This window comes from Rosa rugosa, chromosome 3 (genome assembly GCF_958449725.1).
Source record: "Rosa rugosa chromosome 3, drRosRugo1.1, whole genome shotgun sequence".
NCBI classification, from domain to species: Eukaryota; Viridiplantae; Streptophyta; class Magnoliopsida; order Rosales; family Rosaceae; genus Rosa; species Rosa rugosa.
In genome coordinates, this window is record NC_084822.1 from 42,182,487 (window position 1) to 42,201,362 (window position 18,876).

At 41.2% G+C, this 18,876-nt stretch overlaps 2 protein-coding genes and 1 long non-coding RNA gene across 3 annotated transcripts; all 3 read left to right on the forward strand.

The window, feature by feature from the left end:
- LOC133735959 (prunin 1 Pru du 6-like) lies at positions 1–1,847 on the forward strand. The gene is made up of 5 exons (XM_062163399.1): positions 1–298; positions 401–517; positions 557–753; positions 868–1,353; positions 1,443–1,847. The coding sequence occupies exons 1-5, from the start codon at positions 1–3 to the stop codon at positions 1,845–1,847; spliced, it is 1,503 nt and encodes a 500-aa protein (XP_062019383.1).
- Positions 1,848–3,380: 1,533 nt separating this feature from the next.
- LOC133741171 (uncharacterized) lies at positions 3,381–6,004 on the forward strand. Its single transcript, XR_009861664.1, has 3 exons — positions 3,381–3,973; positions 4,649–4,724; positions 5,712–6,004. It is a non-coding gene; the product is annotated as an uncharacterized LOC133741171 (long non-coding RNA).
- A 3,116-nt stretch (positions 6,005–9,120) lies between these two features.
- Positions 9,121–9,924, forward strand: LOC133737749 (uncharacterized). Its single transcript, XM_062165249.1, has one exon. The coding sequence runs from the start codon at positions 9,121–9,123 to the stop codon at positions 9,922–9,924; it is 804 nt and encodes a 267-aa protein (XP_062021233.1).
- The last annotated feature ends 8,952 nt before the right edge of the window (positions 9,925–18,876 follow it).

Here is an 18,876-nt window from a genome sequence, read left to right on the forward strand (position 1 = left end):
ATGGCTAGGTCTTTAGCTCTCTCTCTTTGCTTGCTTGTTCTCTTTCATGGCTGCTTAGCCTATCGCCAACAGTCTCAGTACAGCCAGAGCGGGCAAAATGAGTGCCAGATCAACCAGCTCCAGGCCCGCGAGCCCGACAACCGCATTGAGACTGAGGCGGGTCGGATCGAGTCATGGGACTACAACCAGGATGATTTCCAGTGCGCCGGAGTCGCCGTTCAGAGAATCATTGTCGAGCGCAACGGCCTTCACTTGCCTTCTTACACCAACACTCCTCGCATCGTTTACGTTGTCCAAGGTAATATCTAAACGTCGCCGTTTATCATCGACTTATAACAAAATTGCATGTTGTGTTTGTGAATGATTTAACTTACTGTTTATTATACATGATCTACTTCAGGTAGGGGTCATCTAGGAATGGTGATGCCCGGCTGTCCAGAGACATTTGAGGAGTCCGAGCAATCTGACGAGGAACAACAGGGCTCGCAACAACAACCATCGCAAGGCCGACAAGGCCGCCAGCAACAGGGACGCCGACAAGGACAATATGGACGAGAAGGCCAACAGGGACAGCAAGAGAGCTTCGAACAGCTAGACCGACACCAGAGGGTGCGACGCGTCAAGGAAGGTGACGTTATCGCCATCCCCGCCGGAGTCACAACCTGGTCCTACAACGACGGTGACCAATCTCTCATTTTTGTCAGTCTTCTAGACATCAGCAACAATCACAACCAGCTTGACCAAAACCCAAGGGTACATTTTCTTACCAACATTTTGATACTATATATGTACGTGTTAATGTTAACAAACCATTTAAATATATTGCATGCTTTACTCACTTAATTGCTGCTTGATCTGTATATGCAGCGATTCTATCTTGCTGGTAACCCACAAGATGAGTTCAACCAACAAGGCCAAAGCCGAGGCCAATCGAGACAACAACAAGAACAACAGGGAAGGAGCAGACGCCAACAACAGGGAAACAACAACAACAACATCTTCGCCGGATTCGACACCAGACTCCTCGCCGATGCTCTCAACATCGACCAACAGACCGCTCAGCAGCTCCAGGGACAGAACGACAACAGGCCACAGATTGTTAGGGTTCAGGGACGTCTCGACTTCATCCAGCCCCCTGAGTCAATGAGGGAGGAAAGACAACTGCAAGGACAACAGGGACAGAATGGCTTTGAGGAGGTATTCTGCCACATGAAGATCAAGCAGAACATCGGCAAGCCTTCATTGGCCGACGTCTTCAGCCCGCAAGCCGGTCGTATCAGCACCCTCAACGGCTTCAGCATGCCTATTCTCAGGCACCTCCGCCTCAGTGCTGAGAGAGGTTTCTTGTACAACGTCAGTATTCTATGCATGCATTTTGCTAGTTAATTTTAGTTACCCGTTGAGTAATTAATCATGATTTTTATCTGGTATGGCACATGCAGAATGCTATCCACAGCCCACACTGGAACTTGAATGCCCATGAGATAGTCTATGTCATCAGAGGTAGCGCCAGGGTTCAGGTGGTGAACGACAACGGCGAGACCATCTTGGACGACCAGGTCCGCCAGGGACAGCTCTTCGTCGTGCCACAGAACCATGCCGTGTTGCAAAAGGCCATGAGCAACGGATACGAGTACATTGCCTTCAAGACCGATGACAATGCCATGATGAACACCATGGCTGGCAGGACCTCCGTCCTGCGGGCACTCCCCGACGTGGTCCTCGCCAACGCCTACCAGATGGACCGTGAGCAGGCAAGGAACCTCAAATACAACAGGCAGGAGACCCTTGCCTTGAGCTCCTCAAGGTCTTTCCAGTCACAGAGGAGCTGGTGGGCTGTTGCTTAAATGAAAGTATGCATGGTGCAATGAATATATATGTAAAAATGTGATGCGGCATGTAGTGTGTTAGCATCAAGCTAGCTAAGGGGTAGAGTTCGAGGGAATAAAAGTGCCTTGTATGGCTCTCTTGTAGTATGAGAGGTCTAATGTACGTAGTTATATATAATTAACTAGCTACTACTACGTATGTAGTTGTAAACTTATGCATGCTTTCTAATGAATTTTCACTTTTTTTGACACAACTACATACGTAGTAGTAGCTAGTTAACAAATAGCCATTTGACAAAGTTTAACTCCTGGAGACTCATCATAGAGATCTGGTTGCCTACAATGTGTAAGTTATATTGATTCATTTCTATCAATTCGGAGTGGAAATATGAAATGGCATGTCCAATGAATTCTTTTGAAACACTGCAGCAGTTCATAAATTCATAATGCTTAATAGTAATTTCATGATATATCAATCATCTTATATATAATGATACTCTTTGGAAGAGAGATTAAAAGAAGAAGCCGTGATGCCTTCGATTCGTGTCCTTATGATCACCCTGGTGCATTTGATTCAAGTCTTATGAGTTTGTCATATGAAAAAGCATGCATGTTCATATGATCTGGAAGAATATATTTGACTATTGTATATTACAATTCGATCATCTTCAATTCTAGATGAATATGCATGCAGTTGATTTAAAGCCACTTGAAACAAATAAGAATGCAGGATGCATAACCGCCGAAATGAATTTGCCATCAACAATGTTAATCCAAGTTCCAAATATGGCCGGGGTGATTATTATATCACACTATCAATGAGAGTCAGTGATCGATGAATGACTTTTAACAACTAGAACATGCTTGATCACAATTCTTCCAAGGAAGAATAAACGGGAAAAAAGGATGGTTCTACATACTCTTTTTTTTCTTGTTTTAATTGTAATCTCTAATAATATCTTTAAAGATTTCTTTGTAAATAAAGCCCGGCCCGGCCCGAAAAAGTCCGCAAGACCCGCTTTATATGGATGGATTTGGATCTTGCGATTTACAATAAAGCCCGACCTATTATTATTTTAAAATATAGTAAGGCCCGGCCCGGTCCGGTCCAAACCCTCTATGAACGGGATAGGCGCGGCCCGACCCGTTGACGAGGCCTACTTGACCAAAGCTAGTAGCATAGCTGCTTTAGTATTGCTCCATATATTAGTGTAATACCCCGAAAAATCCAAATTAAATTCCGTGGATTTTTAGAAATGATTTCACGATAGTGGGAGCGAGTACGAGGCTCGGAGAAGTTGTGGAATTAGTTCGAACGATTAATTTTTGAAAACTAACGTTATTTAGGGGGTCTCAAAAAGTGACTTTTTATACATTGGGAAATTGGGAAAACTTCCTTCATGAAAGTTGTAGAGCGCGTCGATACGAGTTCGTGGACATATGGAACGCAATATTCGGACTTCGTATGAATAAGTTACAAATATTTTAAAATTGGGATTTTCTATAAATATGAGAAAAAAATCCGAATATTGCAAATGAGGACAGAATTTCTGGAACTCCAGAAATTTCTCCCCATTTCTCTCCCGAGCCCAGCCGCGACCCCCTCCCTTCGTCACCTTCGTTCTTCCTCATCCGGCCACCGATTGATGTGAAACAAAGTGCGGTTTTCTGGTCTCGACCCCCTTTACGAGTTTGTAGAAGAAATCGAAGTGAAATACGAGCTGTATGAGGCTCTACAAGGTCGAGAAGAGAGCCTCGTCGGAGACGAAATCGCTCTTCCCCACTTTTTCTGGGCTCTACTTTGTCTGGCCATATCTTCCTCTACAGGCCTCCGATCGACCTGATTCCAAAAGCAATTTTTCTCACCGTGAAGTTTTCTATAACTTTCCAGAAGACATCGACTTGAGATAACCATCGTGGTGGCCGCTAGAAGACCGAGAAGCCGCACAGCCCGAGCTGGAAATCGTCTTCCTTCGCCACCTTGGTTCTCCCAGCTCCGGCCACTATAGCTCGAGTTCTTTGAGGGATTTTCTAGCCCAGAGGAAGTAGAAGCTATCCCCAAGAAGGCTTGCAGCGATTTGATCCGTGGTGATCGAATTTTGGAGTTTTGAAACTAGGGTTCATCGGATCCGTCGACTTTCAAGGTAAAATTCAATCTTTTGGCTTATAATCTGACTTTGTCGTAGTTATGAAAAGTGAAATTGGAGTTGAGATGAAGGACTTTCATGTTGTGAGTTTTATCAAATTTTGACTTTAGATGGGCGGCGGCGCCGCCACTGTGATGGTGGTTTCCGGCGACCTCCGGCCACTCCAAGGGCATCTTCTGTCCATTTTTGTGTTCTACGTGTCGATACGATCGTGTGCATATATAATTCATAATTTTTGGAGATCGTATGATTAAGTTATGAATTTTTAAGTTTCGATCGATTTCGATCGTTAGATTTGTGATCTGTGAAGTTAGGACCGTCAGATGGACTTGTAGTTTTGATATGATGATCTTATGACTGTCCCAGTGGCTTTGTGTGGTCATGGGCGAAGATCCGACCGTTGGATCTTCGTATAAATGCAAAACAGTGATTAGGGAGGCGATTCATGAGAATCCGTCCGTCGGATTTTCGTATAAATTTGTGAAGATGTTAGTAAGGACGATTCAGGAAGATCAGACCGTTGGATCTTCGTGATGATTTTTGGAGGGTGATCCTAAGGGCGATCCGTGAGGATCCGACCGTTGGATCATCATTTAATTTCGATCCGACCGTTGGATTGTCGTTTGAATGTGTTTTTGAGTTATTGGCTAAGTTAAGGTCATGTGTGATTAGGTGATTGACGGTCTCCCTTGGGTGAGCGATTTCGGTGTGTATTGTGTTGAATTGAAGACGCAGCGGGAATATCGAGGTGAGTAAAATCGCACATGGTTCATTTACGAACCGAAATTCAGTGATTGAATTCTATAGTGATTTTGTGAAAACTGTTTTAAGAAAATCAATATTTGTTTTAAATTATATGGACTTGATCGACTACGGTCCATAGGTAAGTAAAATGTATTTAAACTATAAAAATGAATTTCCTGATTTTAATGCATGTGAACTATAGTTGGTATTAGTGGTCATTCTTGTGTGGGTGACTACGTATATATATATTTACGTGGAATATATATTGGATGTGTGGTATTTGGTGAAGTGTGGAATTGATGCGATTGATTTACAATTCGAGCATTACTCTCTAGAAGATATAATTTATCTTATAGGTTGAGTTGAGTGTGAAAAAGAGTAATTGAGTAAAGTGCTATAGTTGAGTCGTTGAGATGAGTTAAATGAGGAGTCGAGTGATTTGAGGCAAATATTTTCGTAAGGGTGAACCTTGGCCAAGGTGACACTCTACGATTCAGTTAGAGCTCTAGTCTGTCTGCCATCATACTGAATGGGGTGATTAATATATTTAATCATAAGCCTGTAAGTATGATATACTAAATGGGGTGATTAATATAATTAATCATAAGCCTGTAAGTATAATATACTGCATGGGATGATTTATATAAATAAATCATAAGCCTGTGAGTATATATTGAGTAAACAGTTGTTTGTTTTTGCGTAGTCATGTTGAGACGTGAGTATAATATACGGTATGAGATGATTAATATATTTAATCATAAGCCTGTGAGTATATATTGAGTAAACAGTTGTTTGTTTTTGAGTAGTCATGATGAGACGTGTGTTGATTGATGCTTGAAGTGACGTTGTGCACTTCAATTATTATGCTAAGAGATACTGAAATTGAATTGTTACTTTAAAATCGTGCAATTCCTTGTTTACTCATACGGGCTGTCAAAAGCTTACCGGGTTTGTGTTGTTGCAATCCCGGTACACTATTCAAATTGTGTAGCGGGTAATCCTACAGGTCAGGAGAATCAGGACGGTGATCGTGCGGGTTAGAGAATTTGTTTTAGTTTTACAGCAATTGTAATTGTGAGGTGAGTTATGCTCATTTGAGCCTTACAATATAATTTGGTGAGAGTGTGCTGTAATAAACAAATTTGAGATTTGGTTTATGTAATATCGAGCGATGTGAGGTGTGGTTGTTTTGAGAAAAAAATTCAGGTTGTATTTATGTGAGTTGTATTAATTCATGTTTCGGATTTGAATTTGTTATTCAAAATTCGGGGCGTGACAATTAGGCCCCGTTTGGTATGTGGTTCAAATACTGTACTTCATTCTAATAATTTTGGTTTCAACATTTTAATATTCTGCCTTTTTATATATATATTTTTAAATTGAGAATTATTATGTTATAATAGAATATGTGTTGTAAGTAGTTATGGCTAATATCATGTAAATAGATGGAGAGTCATATATGTCTTTCACTATAGATTAGTGATTGATAGGATTGTGAATAGGAGTAATTGACGTTGCTATTAAACGTTGCCTATTTGTATACATCATGCATGTACTCCTATATAAACCCCCTCATGGTGAGATGAATAGACACAATCTGATTCTCTGTGTCCAAACTCTCTCTCTCTCTCTCTCTCAAAATTTTTTCTGTTTTACAACACGTTATCAGCACGAAAAGCTCTAGAATTTAGATTGCGAGTTGTGGAGAAAAGGTGGTTAGTCATTCAATCAAGAAAAGAGGCGGATCATCGTTCAAGCTCTTAGATTGGCTGAGAAGACAACCTTCTCAGTTCTGCACATATAAACTGAAGATTCATCCGCTCTTCATCAAGTAATGTTTTCCAAAATCTAATTTTATATTCATGCTTATTGAGCTATTGATTGAATATGAAAAATCACCATAATGCATGAACCCTAGCAAATCCTACATGATTTATTTACTTGGTATACGTATTTGTATATATTTGTTCATGTGTTTGGGATTGTTTGATTGGAAAAGAAAAGAGAAAAATTTATGGACTGCAACTATATATCTGTAGTACTTGGCCCAGTAGTACCAAATCAATGTCAGTAACATCAATTCAACAAGAAAGAAAAAAAAAAACAGATTGTGCAGTTGCTGGGATTCGAACCCAGCTAAAATAGGTATCAACCCAACAGGTTGTCCGCTGTACCACGATGGCAAATTAGTATGCATTAACACTATTTAGTATTAATTCTGCCAGAAGCAGATTTGAGGCCAATTAATTGGTGATTGATCAACCCGTGATTTGATTTTGATTGATTTTTATCCAAAGCAATTACCATAGTAATTTATGCTCATTACCATAATCATTTAATAATTTATTCTTTATTATTTCATTTTATTAACGTATATTGCGTTTATTACTATAATGATTTTGTGGTGTTACTTGCTTGTCTATTTTCTCATATTAATTATATGAATATTTTAGTGGCTTAAAAAATTGGGGAAATGATCATTTACCCAATTTCAGCTTAAAAATTACCCACTTGCTCCACCAACAGTTTTTTAACCCCATTTACCCAAAACACTCTAAGGGATTATTTCCCTAATACCCAATTAATTCTTTTTTTATTCTTTTTATTTATTTTTGGGACTTTTTTGCCCTCTCATTCTTTCTCACTTAGAGAGAAAAGTCATCCTCCACCTTGATGTGCTCCGGTGACCAGTGGCCGGCCGCGGACTCCGGTGACCGATGACCGGACTCCGACAACCGGTGAGGGGAATCCGGCGACCGGTCATCGGAATCCGGCTACCGGACTGCTGACCGGATTCCGGCGTCTGAATTTATTGCCCCCTAATAATACCAAGTAACCATATTATTGCCCCCCAGTAATCATATTATTGCCCCCCAATACTCATATTATTGCCTCCCAATAATCATATTATTTCCCTCCAATGAATTGCATAAACTCCCAAAACCAAAATGAATACACTACAGGCACAATTGATCTATATAAATTCATATTATTGCCCCCCAATACTCATATTATTGCCTTCTAATAATCATATTATTTCCCCTAATAATCATATTATTGTCATCCAATAATCATATTATTGCCCATCGGTGAATTGCATAAACTCCCAAAATCAAAATAAATACACTTCAAGCACAATTGATCCATTTATATGTTCAATTATATATATATATATATATATATATATATATATATATATATATAATTAAAAAAATTTCTTCCCAGCGGCCTCCCCTTCACCAGAGTCATCTGCAGCACCAACCACCTGCAGCACCGATCCCAACCGCCTGTATTCCGGCCTTCGATCCAGCCTCCTCACTGCAGCACCGCCCAGCGAACTGCAGCACCGCCTCCCCTTCACCGGAGTCATCTGCAGCACCGATCCCAACCGCCTGCATTCCGGCCTTCGATCCAGCCTCCTCACCGGAGCCTCCCAGCCTCCTCCTACCCACGCGGCCAGCACACCCGCGCCGGCCAACCCGCGCAGCCCACAGCGCAGATCCCAACATAGATCGCTGCAGAATCCGGCAGCCCTGCCCCCGCCTGCGCAACATAGCACATCCACGTCTTGCGCAGTCCAACGGCTGCCCATCCCAGCGCCACCCCACCTGCGCACGCCCAGCACGCTGCCACAGAGAAGGAGAGAGAGAGAGAGAGATCGGAGAATGGGGATGAGAGAGAGAGAGAGCAGATCGGGGGGAGAGAGAAAGGACGGAGAATGGGGGATGAGAGAGAAATACCAGATCGGGGGGAGAGAGAAATAGCAGATGCACATGTAATTAATTAATTGAGTTAAGGGCAAAACTGTCATCAAATATTAGATTGGGTAAATGGGGTTAAAAAACTCTTAGTGGAGCAAGTAGGCAATTGTTAGACTAAAATTGGGTAAGTGGTCACGGCCCCTAAAAAATTCCTTGCACTAGAATATATATGTATAGAATGCAGGTACTTAATGAATCAGAAGTTCACACATAAATATTGAACCAGAAGTTCATACATAAATATTGAACCAGAAGTTCGCATGTATCGAACCCGTAGTTTCGATAACATTGAAAGGTTATGAATCTTTCCAAGTAGGCGCACCCAATTCGATGCGATGTCTAGACAAGATACAATGAGGCTGTGTACTTAAGAGAGCCTCGCTCCACCCAAACCTCATACTCTTACCTGGTCGTATTTAATTGGAGTTACCAAAAGGGTTGAGTAATAACATTTCATGTATATCGAATCTGTAATTTTGATAATGTCATATAAGGAACTTGAAGTTTCATTCATGAATTCAGCATACATGTTTAATCCTATTTTTCATACCATGTTATAGAACCTGAAATTCTTATTGATTGCTTGTGGAAATTATTACCCATAGCACTAACAATTATCCTTTTGAATCCTTGTAGAGAATGTCAAATCTCAACAAGTTTGAATTTGTTGCTTTGGAAGTTTCTGGAAGGAACTACCTCAAGTGGACCCAGGATGTCAAGCTCCATTTGACTGCAAATAAGATGAGATCAACGATTAATGCTGACAACATCGCCCATAAAGATATGAAGGCAAGGGCTATGATTTTCATCAGGAAACATATGGAGGAAGCACTCAAGGTGGAATATTTAGCTGAAGAGGACCCACGGTCCCTTTGGGTCGCTCTAGAAGAGCGATTCAACCATCAGAGGACCATTTACTTGCCGGAAGCAAGGCACGACTGGCAGAACATACGTTTCCAGGATTTCAAGACTGTTAATAAGTATAACTCTGAAATCTGCCGGATTCAGTCACTTCTAAAATTCTGTGGAGAAGAGCTCACAGAAGCTGATCTATTGACTTTCTCCACCTTCCCTCCTTCCTGTAAGGTCCTGCAGCAACAATACAGGGAGAGAAACTTTGCTAGATTCTCAGAATTGGTCACCGTCCTGTTGCTCGCTGAAAAGAACAACGACCTACTTTTGAGGAATGATCAAGCAAGGCCCACCGGTACCAGAGCAGTTCCTTTGCCTGAAGCAAATGCTAGTGCCCATCGCGAAAATAACCGCGCAAGGAGAAACCGGGGTCATGGAAGGGGAAGGAAGCCTGAACGTCCGAGACATGGAAGGAGAAATGGGCCCAGAAATGGCCCATATAACCGTGACCACCAAGATAATCGCCCAAGGGGTCGAGGAGGACGTGGGCCTTGGAAACCGAAATGCCCAGGTCCAACAAGCTCAAAATAGAGAGAATGTTGGCCCGACCCGTCACCCTCAGAATCAACATAATCTATGTTATAGATGTGGAGGCACTGACCATTGGTCCCACACCTGCCGTGCAACAAATGAAGAAATAGGAGAGTATCACGCCAGATGCGGAACTCGAGAGGCCAACCTTGTGGAAGGGTCAGTTCCTATGGATACTACCTTGGAGATTACTGATTTCCAAGCAGCCAATGGGTACATCGAGGATTGAAAACTAAAGAACATGGACATAATAGGCACTTGTGCCATATCTATATTATTGTTATGAATAATGGTTTATATTTTGTTTGGATTATCTTTGGTGATTTTTGGAATATTGGTTTTATAATTTGGTTATGCTTGGATGTTTAATTCAATAAAGTTATTTATTTTCATACATGTGATCCATTGAATTAAATTTATGAATAGGCATGTCTTGTGGGGAAGTTTGTTGTCTGGCTGATAGTGCTACTACGCACACCATACTCCGAGATAGGAAATATTTCGCAAACTTATTGCCTACTACTCATACCTCTGTGACAACTATATCAGGTCAATCCAACCTGATAGAGGGCCATGGCAAAGCCCATTTTATGTTGTCCAATGGTACTGAATTTACCATTAATGAGGCCTTATATTCTCCATGTTCCAGAAGAACGTTATTGAGTTTTAAGGATAATCGAGCCAACGGTTATCACGTTGAAACCACTGAGGAAAAAGGAGTGGAATATCTTTGCATAACCTCCAATTTGTATGGCCGGAAGCGTACATTGGAGAAGCTAAAATGCCTTTCGAGTGGTCTCTACATGACTACCATAAGATCAATTGAGGCAAATCACATAACTAGCCAGAAGCTAACCAATTCGAGCAACTACTTGCTTTGGCATGACCGCTTGGGACACCCAGGTCAAAGTATGATGCGCCGTATCCTAAATTCATCCCATGGGCATCCCCTTACCAATAAGGATCTTGTATATAGTAACACATTATGCCAAGCTTGCTCATTGGGAAAATTAAACGTAAGACCATCATATGCAAAGACTGAAAAAGACTCCAACCTTTTCCTACAAAGGGTATAAGGGGATATATGTGGACCTATCCAACCACCATGCGGACCATTTAAATATTTCATGGTTTTGGTTGATGCATCGACAAGGTGGTCACATGTTACACTATTGTCCACAAGAAATGCTGCGTTTGCTAAACTTCTTGCCCAGATTATTAAATTGAGGGCTCACCACCCGGATTATCCAATAAAGTCTATAAGACTTGATAATGCTGGAGAGTTTACATCAAAATCATTTGATGATTATTGCATTTTCCTTGGGATTAATGTTGAGCATCCAGTTCACTATGTTCATACCTAGAATGGTCTCGCAGAAGCGTTCATTAAAAGATTACAAATGATCGCACGGACCTTGGTAATGCGCACCAAGCTTCCAGTATCTGCGTGGGGCTATGCAATTTTACATGCAGCTATGTTGGTCCGACTGAGGCCCATTGCCACCCAACCTTATTCTGCGTTACAATTGGTTACTGGGTACGAACCTGATGTTTCGCACTTACGCGTATTTGGGTGTGCAGTTTTCGTGCCAATTGCGCCACCACAACGTACAAAAATGAGTCCTCAACGAAGGATGGGCATATATGTCGGTTATGAATCCCCATCCATTATACGCTTTTTAGAGCCCTTGACAGGCGATCTCTTTACCGCTAGATTTGCGGATTGTCACTTTGATGAGACAGTCTTCCCGCCGTTAGGGGGAGATAAGAACGTTACCGTTCCTGATGAACGACGTGAATTGACATGGAATGTCCCCACTATGTCTCATCTTGATCCCCGAACTGCACAATGTGATAATGAAGTGCGGAGAATTCTAGATCTACAGAGTGTAGCCCAAAATATGCCAGACGCTTTCTCTGATCTAGCTAAAGTGACGAGATCACATATACCTGCTGCAAATGTGCCTGCAAGGATAGATGTCCCTGTAGGACACGTAGCCCCAGATGGACGAGGTACGACCATGGCGGCTAACCAGTCACATGTCCCTGCCCAGAAGCGAGGTAGACCACTAGGTTCGAAGGATTCTTATACCAGGAAGAGGGTAAAACTGGCACAAACGAATCCACTAGACATCGCGATCTCAACTGATCCATCTCACGAGACAATTCCGGATTATGGGTCCGTCCTAGAAGAGACGACGTTGGGGGACGCTCCAACGTCTGAACCCGCTCCCGAGAATAGAGAAATCTCGGTAAATTATGCATGCTTAAGTGAGATATGGAATCGGAATGAGATTATCATCGATGATATATTTGTATTCGTAGTAGCTACCAAAATTATAAATAGCGATGACATCGAACCTCACTTCGTTGATGAATGTCAACGTAGAGACGACTGGCCAAAATGGAAAGAAGCAATCCAGGTTGAATTAGATTTCTTGACAAAGAGAAAGGTGTTTGGGCCTGTAGTTCCCACACCTCCCCATGTTAAACCTGTAGGATTTAAATGGGTATTTGTAAGGAAGCGTAATGAGAAAAACGAGATTGTGAGATACAAGGCTCGTCTAGTGGCGCAAGGATTTTCTCAATGCCCTGGGATTGATTACGAGGAGACATATTCTCTCGTAATGGACGTCATAACGTTCCGCTACCTTATCAGTTTGATAGTTTCCGAAAAACTGAGTATGCAGCTAATGGATGTGGTCACAGCTTATCTCTATGGGGATCTTGATACAGAGATATATATGAAAGTTCCTGAATGACTTAAGATACCCGATGCAAATAGTTCTAGACCACGAAACACGCTCTCCATTCATTTGAGGCGTTCACTTTATGGATTAAAACAATCCGGATGGATGTGGTATAACCGTCTAAGTGAATATTTGATCGGGATGGGATATGTAAACAATGAAATATGCCCATGCGTGTTTATTAAGAAAACAAGTTCTGGATTTGCAATTGTGGCGGTCTATGTCGATGACATGAATCTGATTGGTACTCCTAAAGAGATCAAAGAAACCGCAAAGCACCTGAAGTCTGAATTCGAGATGAAAGATCTTGGGAGAACGAATTACTGCCTCGGCCTGGAGCTCGAGCACCGTGCTGATGACATTCTACTTCATCAATCAAACTACATCCAGAAGATGTTAAGACGTTTTAATGAGGATAAAGTGAAGCCCTCAAGCACTCCCATGGTTGTTCGAAGTCTAGATCCTAAGAAAGATCTGTTTCGTCCTGCAGATGATAACGAAGAGATATTGGAACCAGAAGTCCCATACCTAAGTGCAATAGGTGCATTATTATACTTGGCTCAATGTACTAGACCAGACATTTCATTTTCTGTGAACTTGTTAGCTAGATATAGCTATGCGCCAACACGCCGCCACTGGAATGGCATAAAAGACATTTTTCGCTACCTTAGAGGTACCACTGATATGGACTTATTCTATCCCTATGCATCAAGAAATGGATCAAACCCCCTTGATCCTCATAATGATGCTCGCCTTGTTGGATATGCTGATGCAGGCTATCTATCAGACCTGCACAAGGCGCGTTCCCAAACTGGTTATGTCTTTACCATTGGGAATACTGCAATTTCTTGGAGGTCTACAAAACAGACTCTTGTTGCTACCTCTTCGAATCATGCTGAGATTCTAGCTCTTCACGAAGTAGTACGTGAATGTATATGGTTGAGAGCCATCACAAAGCATGTTCGAAGCACATGTGGACTGTATTCCACCACTGATGAACCAACTACTATCCACAAGGATAATGCTGCTTGTATCGAGCAAATGAAGAAGGGTTTCATCAAAGGAGACAACACCAAACATATTGCACCGAAGTTCTTCTTCAATCAGCAACAACAGGAGCATCAGAAGATTGAAGTCAAACAGATTCGATCTAAAGACAATCGTGCAGACCTCTTTACCAAGTCACTACCAAAGTTTACATTCCAGAAGTATGTACAAGGTATTGGTCTACGTAAATTATCTGAATTACCTAACATGTAATTTTAAGGGGGAGTATCCCGAAGCATACACACTTGACCATCTTTGGCATGGTCACCCCACTTACTGCATCCTGAAGATGCTTTGATTTGACATATATGCATTTGCTCATCTTTTCCCTTCGACCACGGGTTTCTCCTACTGGGTTTACCGGGCAAGGTTTTGGTGTAGCAACTCTAATGCATCCCTCTCGTAGACATACTATCTACTTATGATGCTGATAAGAAGACTTCTCCTATCTCTGTTGTGATACGACTACTCCACATTCACACGCGTTGTGCTCTTTTTCTCCTTCGACCAAGGTTGTTTTTCTCCTACAAGGTTTTTATTATTTGGCAAGGTTTTTGACGAGGCAACTTAGAAGTGCTCAGCCTAGGCAACACTATTGACATGAAATATCCAAGGGGGAGTGTTGTAAGTAGTTATGGCTAATATCATGTAAATAGATGGAGAGTCATATATGTCTTTCACTATAGATTAGTGATTGATAGGATTGTGAATAGGAGTAATTGACGTTGCTATTAAACGTTGCCTATTTGTATACATCATGTACTCCTATATAAACCCCCTCATGGTGAGATGAATAGACACAATCTGATTCTCTGTGTCCAAACTCTCTCTCTCTCTCTAAATTTTTTTTTCTGTTTTACAACAATATGAAAATTGATTATTTTTTGAAGGCTCCTACATAGCAGCTCTCGCAGTCACACCTCTCCCTCTAACTTAAGCCTCTCAACCCAATACCCATAAGTCCACAACTATAAACATCTTTCTTACATGCCATTACGAAGTGGTTGATTTTGCCTTGCCTTGGAGCAAAGTCGACAACAACTTCAATTAATTAACTACACAGTGTTAGAACTTATTCTCAATCTCAATTTTTTATTTGGTGCATTTTATCATTATACTTGGGTCTTGTTTGGGTCAGCTTTAGGCTTTTTTTAAAACTGTTTGTGCATCATTTGGAGAGTGTTTCTCCTCCGTCAAGGATTACATAGTATGATGGATTGTGGGCGAGTGTGGACGATATCTCTTTGGGTTATTTTCCATATCCATCGCCTATATCTAAATCAAGTATGATGTGCGTAGCTACTTGTCTACTTGTTTTTCAATCACTTTGATGGTTTTCCTCCCTGAATAAGGAATGTGCGTTGCCAGGCGCCAGCAGGTATCTTCGAGATGAAGCGTTGTGATCTGAAGTAGCATTTCCGAGCTTAACTGTTCTTGCGGCGTTAGCTTGCTAGACATGGCCTGATTAACGCAGGCACATTGGTGTATTGATTTCTCAGTCTTAAGCCAATTTTTGTGTATGTATGACATATTAATACAACATCTTTGTTATTTTTTTTAAAGGGGTGTAGGGGGCACTTTTAGTCGGGGTTGTACAGCCGTGGATATTCATGGGTAAAGACCCAAAACTTTGCCCTTTTTGTCTGAGTTAGTGAGGACTAGGCCCAGCAAACTCCGAAGGACCTGAATCTTAGGAAGCTTGCTGTTATGTTCTTCCCGGTAGCTCCTTGTATATGCACGGCAGTGAATTGATCATTTCAAAAGAGGCTTGGCAAGGTGCGTGTGGCGTGGGAGCTAGAAAAGCATGAGTTTGAGAAGAAGAGGTCCCAACAGTGTTGTATACTGGTTGAGATTTGTGAGATAAGGGGGTTTGGACAGAAGGTGAGTTTGAAAGGATGGAAAACTATGGATGAATGTGGGAGAGAGGAAGCATGGGAGAAGAAGAGTGATAGAGAGCTTGCTAGCGCGCTCCGTTCTGATCTCTTTCTTGATTAATAACATAGCTATTTATATGTAATTCCAGCAGCTAAAGGAATCTCGGTGGAAGGTCTCTACTGCTGGGTAAAGAGATGGCTTGGGTTAAATGCATGTACTAGATTTTGTATTGCCTCTTGATCTGTCAGGTTTTGTCTAAAGAAGATTATGGAATAGGTTTGACAGATTTTCTGCCATGAAATCTGCTGCTGGGATTACTATTGTAGGATTCCCGCTGCTTAAATCTGCTCGTAAGATTGCAATTCGAGAATTTCTGCTGTGCTGCTGGGATTATGTTATGCGGCTGGGATCAAGAATCCTATATTTAGCATTTACTGTTTTGTTTGGTTATAAAGGATTTGGGCTCTCTCTTCTTCACTTACCCATGTTAGGATTAGACTACTAGGCTTGAATTCTGGTTCCCAAGTCCAAAATTACTAGTGTCTAAAACTAACGATGGGTTCATACTTTTCTGTAACCTTCCACACCACACCTATTCTTGTAAGCCCCAAGTGCTTGAATGTGGCTTGGGTCCACGTGCGTGGCGTGATGGTTGCTGTAATTCGCCTTGAAATATGAATTGGGCTTGTTAGCTGAATTTTTGGGTGTCAACAAGGGGTTTGGAACCCAGCCTAGCTGGGAGGCTCAGCCCCACGCCCGGTTTCATTTATTATATTAATATTAATATTTTGCAACGAGAGGGACATCAAACCTGAACCCCGTGCTACAGATAAGCAATTACCATAATCCTCGTAGAGAACATCCTGAATAATGACAGGAGTCTCATCTAACCACAAATCATCCAACCCATCAATACTAGCTAGGTGTGCAAGCCTATGTGCAACACCATTTGCTTCACGGTACATATGTCGAATTCTACATGACTGGAAAGCAGAAAGATAATCTTTACAATCATCCAAATTAAAACTCGACTTACCTCCGAATAGTTCTCCTCAGTACTATTGAGTGCATCAATCAGAAGGGCAGAGTCGCTTTCAATGTCAATTTCCGTCCAACCTTGGTGTATACCAAGAAGAAGACCAGCTCTACACGCCTCGGCCTCCATATGGATAACCGAGTGTGCATGTAGAAAAGGCCTTGCCATAGCTGCAATACCCATGCTCAAATCATCTTTGTTAAAAAAAAACAGAAGTAACAGAAAATGAACTAAACTAAACTATATTTTCTTCGGCTATTTTTTGTGGTATGTATAATCTCCTCCAAGTCTCTTATTTGGGGATAAGAAATTGTGTAAATCTTGAAAACTGTACATATTAACATATGCTAATCACATATACATAAAAAAAAATTTAAAAAAATGTCTTTAAATTTGTAGCTATAGTATTTCTCCGCCTACCAAAATGGTTCCTCCATCCATGTTTCTATATAGATTTAACCTTTAGACGTGCACAAGAACAACTTTTTTATTTTTTTTATTTCCTTCAAAAGGAGTCCTCAAAACGGTACTTATTGTTTCACAAAGCCAAATGGGTACCCTGAAAAAAGCTATATTACTACGTGCACATCATGTGTTTACATTTAATGGACTCTAAACGGAAATACCAATTCGGCCAACTTCCATATGCTATAGGTACCAATTTAGAGATATTTTTTTTTAATAAATAGAGAATTAGGCAATATTAGGTCCTTTGTGACCGCCAATTTCAGAGAAAATTTTGTATCCATACAATTTGACCGATTAGGTATAATTCTGAGGATACCTAAAACATTTCGTTGCTAAGCCCTTAACAATGAGATCCAAATCCCCAACATAACCAAGGCTGAAGATGTGTGTTGCCAGCCAGAACATTTCATATGTGATAGTACTTTGATGATGATTTGCATAGCATTTCTTTGTTCCATGTACCATATACTTATTTACTAGTACTGAACTAATCTCTTGTGGTTGAAATCTACACATAAGCTCATGTATGTAAATGATTTACGTCTCACTAGAATTCAAGAATAATGGCAAAAAAAATTCAAGATCTATAAGAGCATGTTCAATATATAGTAGTCCTTTGGCCGGTCTCCACCTCAGATTGGTGAGGTGGTGACCATGAATTGGGAAAAAGAATTTTCCACCAGCCAATTTGTAACTAGCCAAACTAAGGATTTTCGTGACCCAGGCCAAGAAAAAAGGCAAGCCCATGACAAAATTCTTGACCCAGCCTTGCCGGTTGCCAGCTCGGCCCACTACCAATCGTGGGTGACGTCAGCGAGCTGTCCGAAAAGCTAGACGCGTTGGATACGGAGTGTGGAGGCCACCAGCATGTCGCGTAGCGCTGAAAAGAAGGAACGCGCATGCCAAGATTGACTTTGTCGCGTAGCGACAATGAATGAGACAGAAGTCAACCACGTGGAAGCTAGCCATTGGCTGGTTTCAATTTTTGAAACCAACGGTCAATTAATCTGTGCCGTTGGTTTCAATTAATATGGAGATCTGACGGCAATTGATTAATATGTATGTATATACATGTAACGGTAACAAAAAAAATTCTAAAATTTTTCCTATAAATACCTACCATTTATTTTACCTCTTACATCCAAAAAATTATCTTTCATACAAAGTGTTTCTTTCCTCCTCCTATAGCTCTCATCTTCCAAATTTCTTCATCCTCCTATATCCAATATGGCCGAACAAAGGGTAGATCAAAGTGTAGATGAAAATGCTGAATCCGGGACGAGATGGGCGAATGAGGAAGACATTCAATTGTGCAAGTCTTGGAAATATGTGAGCCAAAATCCGGCTTTGGGTAAAGATCAAAAGAAAACCGATCTATGGAAGGGCGTGAAGCAACACTATGCCGCAAATTGGAGTGGCGAAGCTACGAGTTTCGTTCCTAGAGTCGTTCCCTTTCCGAAAAGCTATAGCAATCACAATTCTGACACCGAGCCAAATTTGCAGCAAACCGAATTTTCCCGTTTCACGATCAAGCTGCTCTTCGATCATTGTTGTCATCCGTTTTACGTCAATTATCCATAAATGTCCATTATTACCATCTATTTACATCAAAATATATTTCAATTTTACAATAAACAAATTATTAAATACTTCAATAAATAGTAACTGACCGGTCAAGAAACAGAATGGGTGGAAACACATGTCCAGTGGCAGTGAACAGTGTCTTGACCCAGTGACCTTGACATTTTCCCCCAATGGGTGAATTTGCTCTAAGAT

Bases quoted from the DNA above. Each gene is read 5' to 3' on its own strand.
- LOC133735959 (XM_062163399.1), top strand. From the start codon at position 1: ATGGCTAGGTCTTTAGCTCTCTCTCTTTGCTTGCTTGTTCTCTTTCAT. The intron at 754-867 runs GTACATTTTCTT...CTGTATATGCAG, and splicing joins AGCTTGACCAAAACCCAAGG to CGATTCTATCTTGCTGGTAA. The intron at 1,354-1,442 runs GTCAGTATTCTA...TGGCACATGCAG, and splicing joins AGAGAGGTTTCTTGTACAAC to AATGCTATCCACAGCCCACA.
- LOC133737749 (XM_062165249.1), top strand. From the start codon at position 9,121: ATGTCAAATCTCAACAAGTTTGAATTTGTTGCTTTGGAAGTTTCTGGA.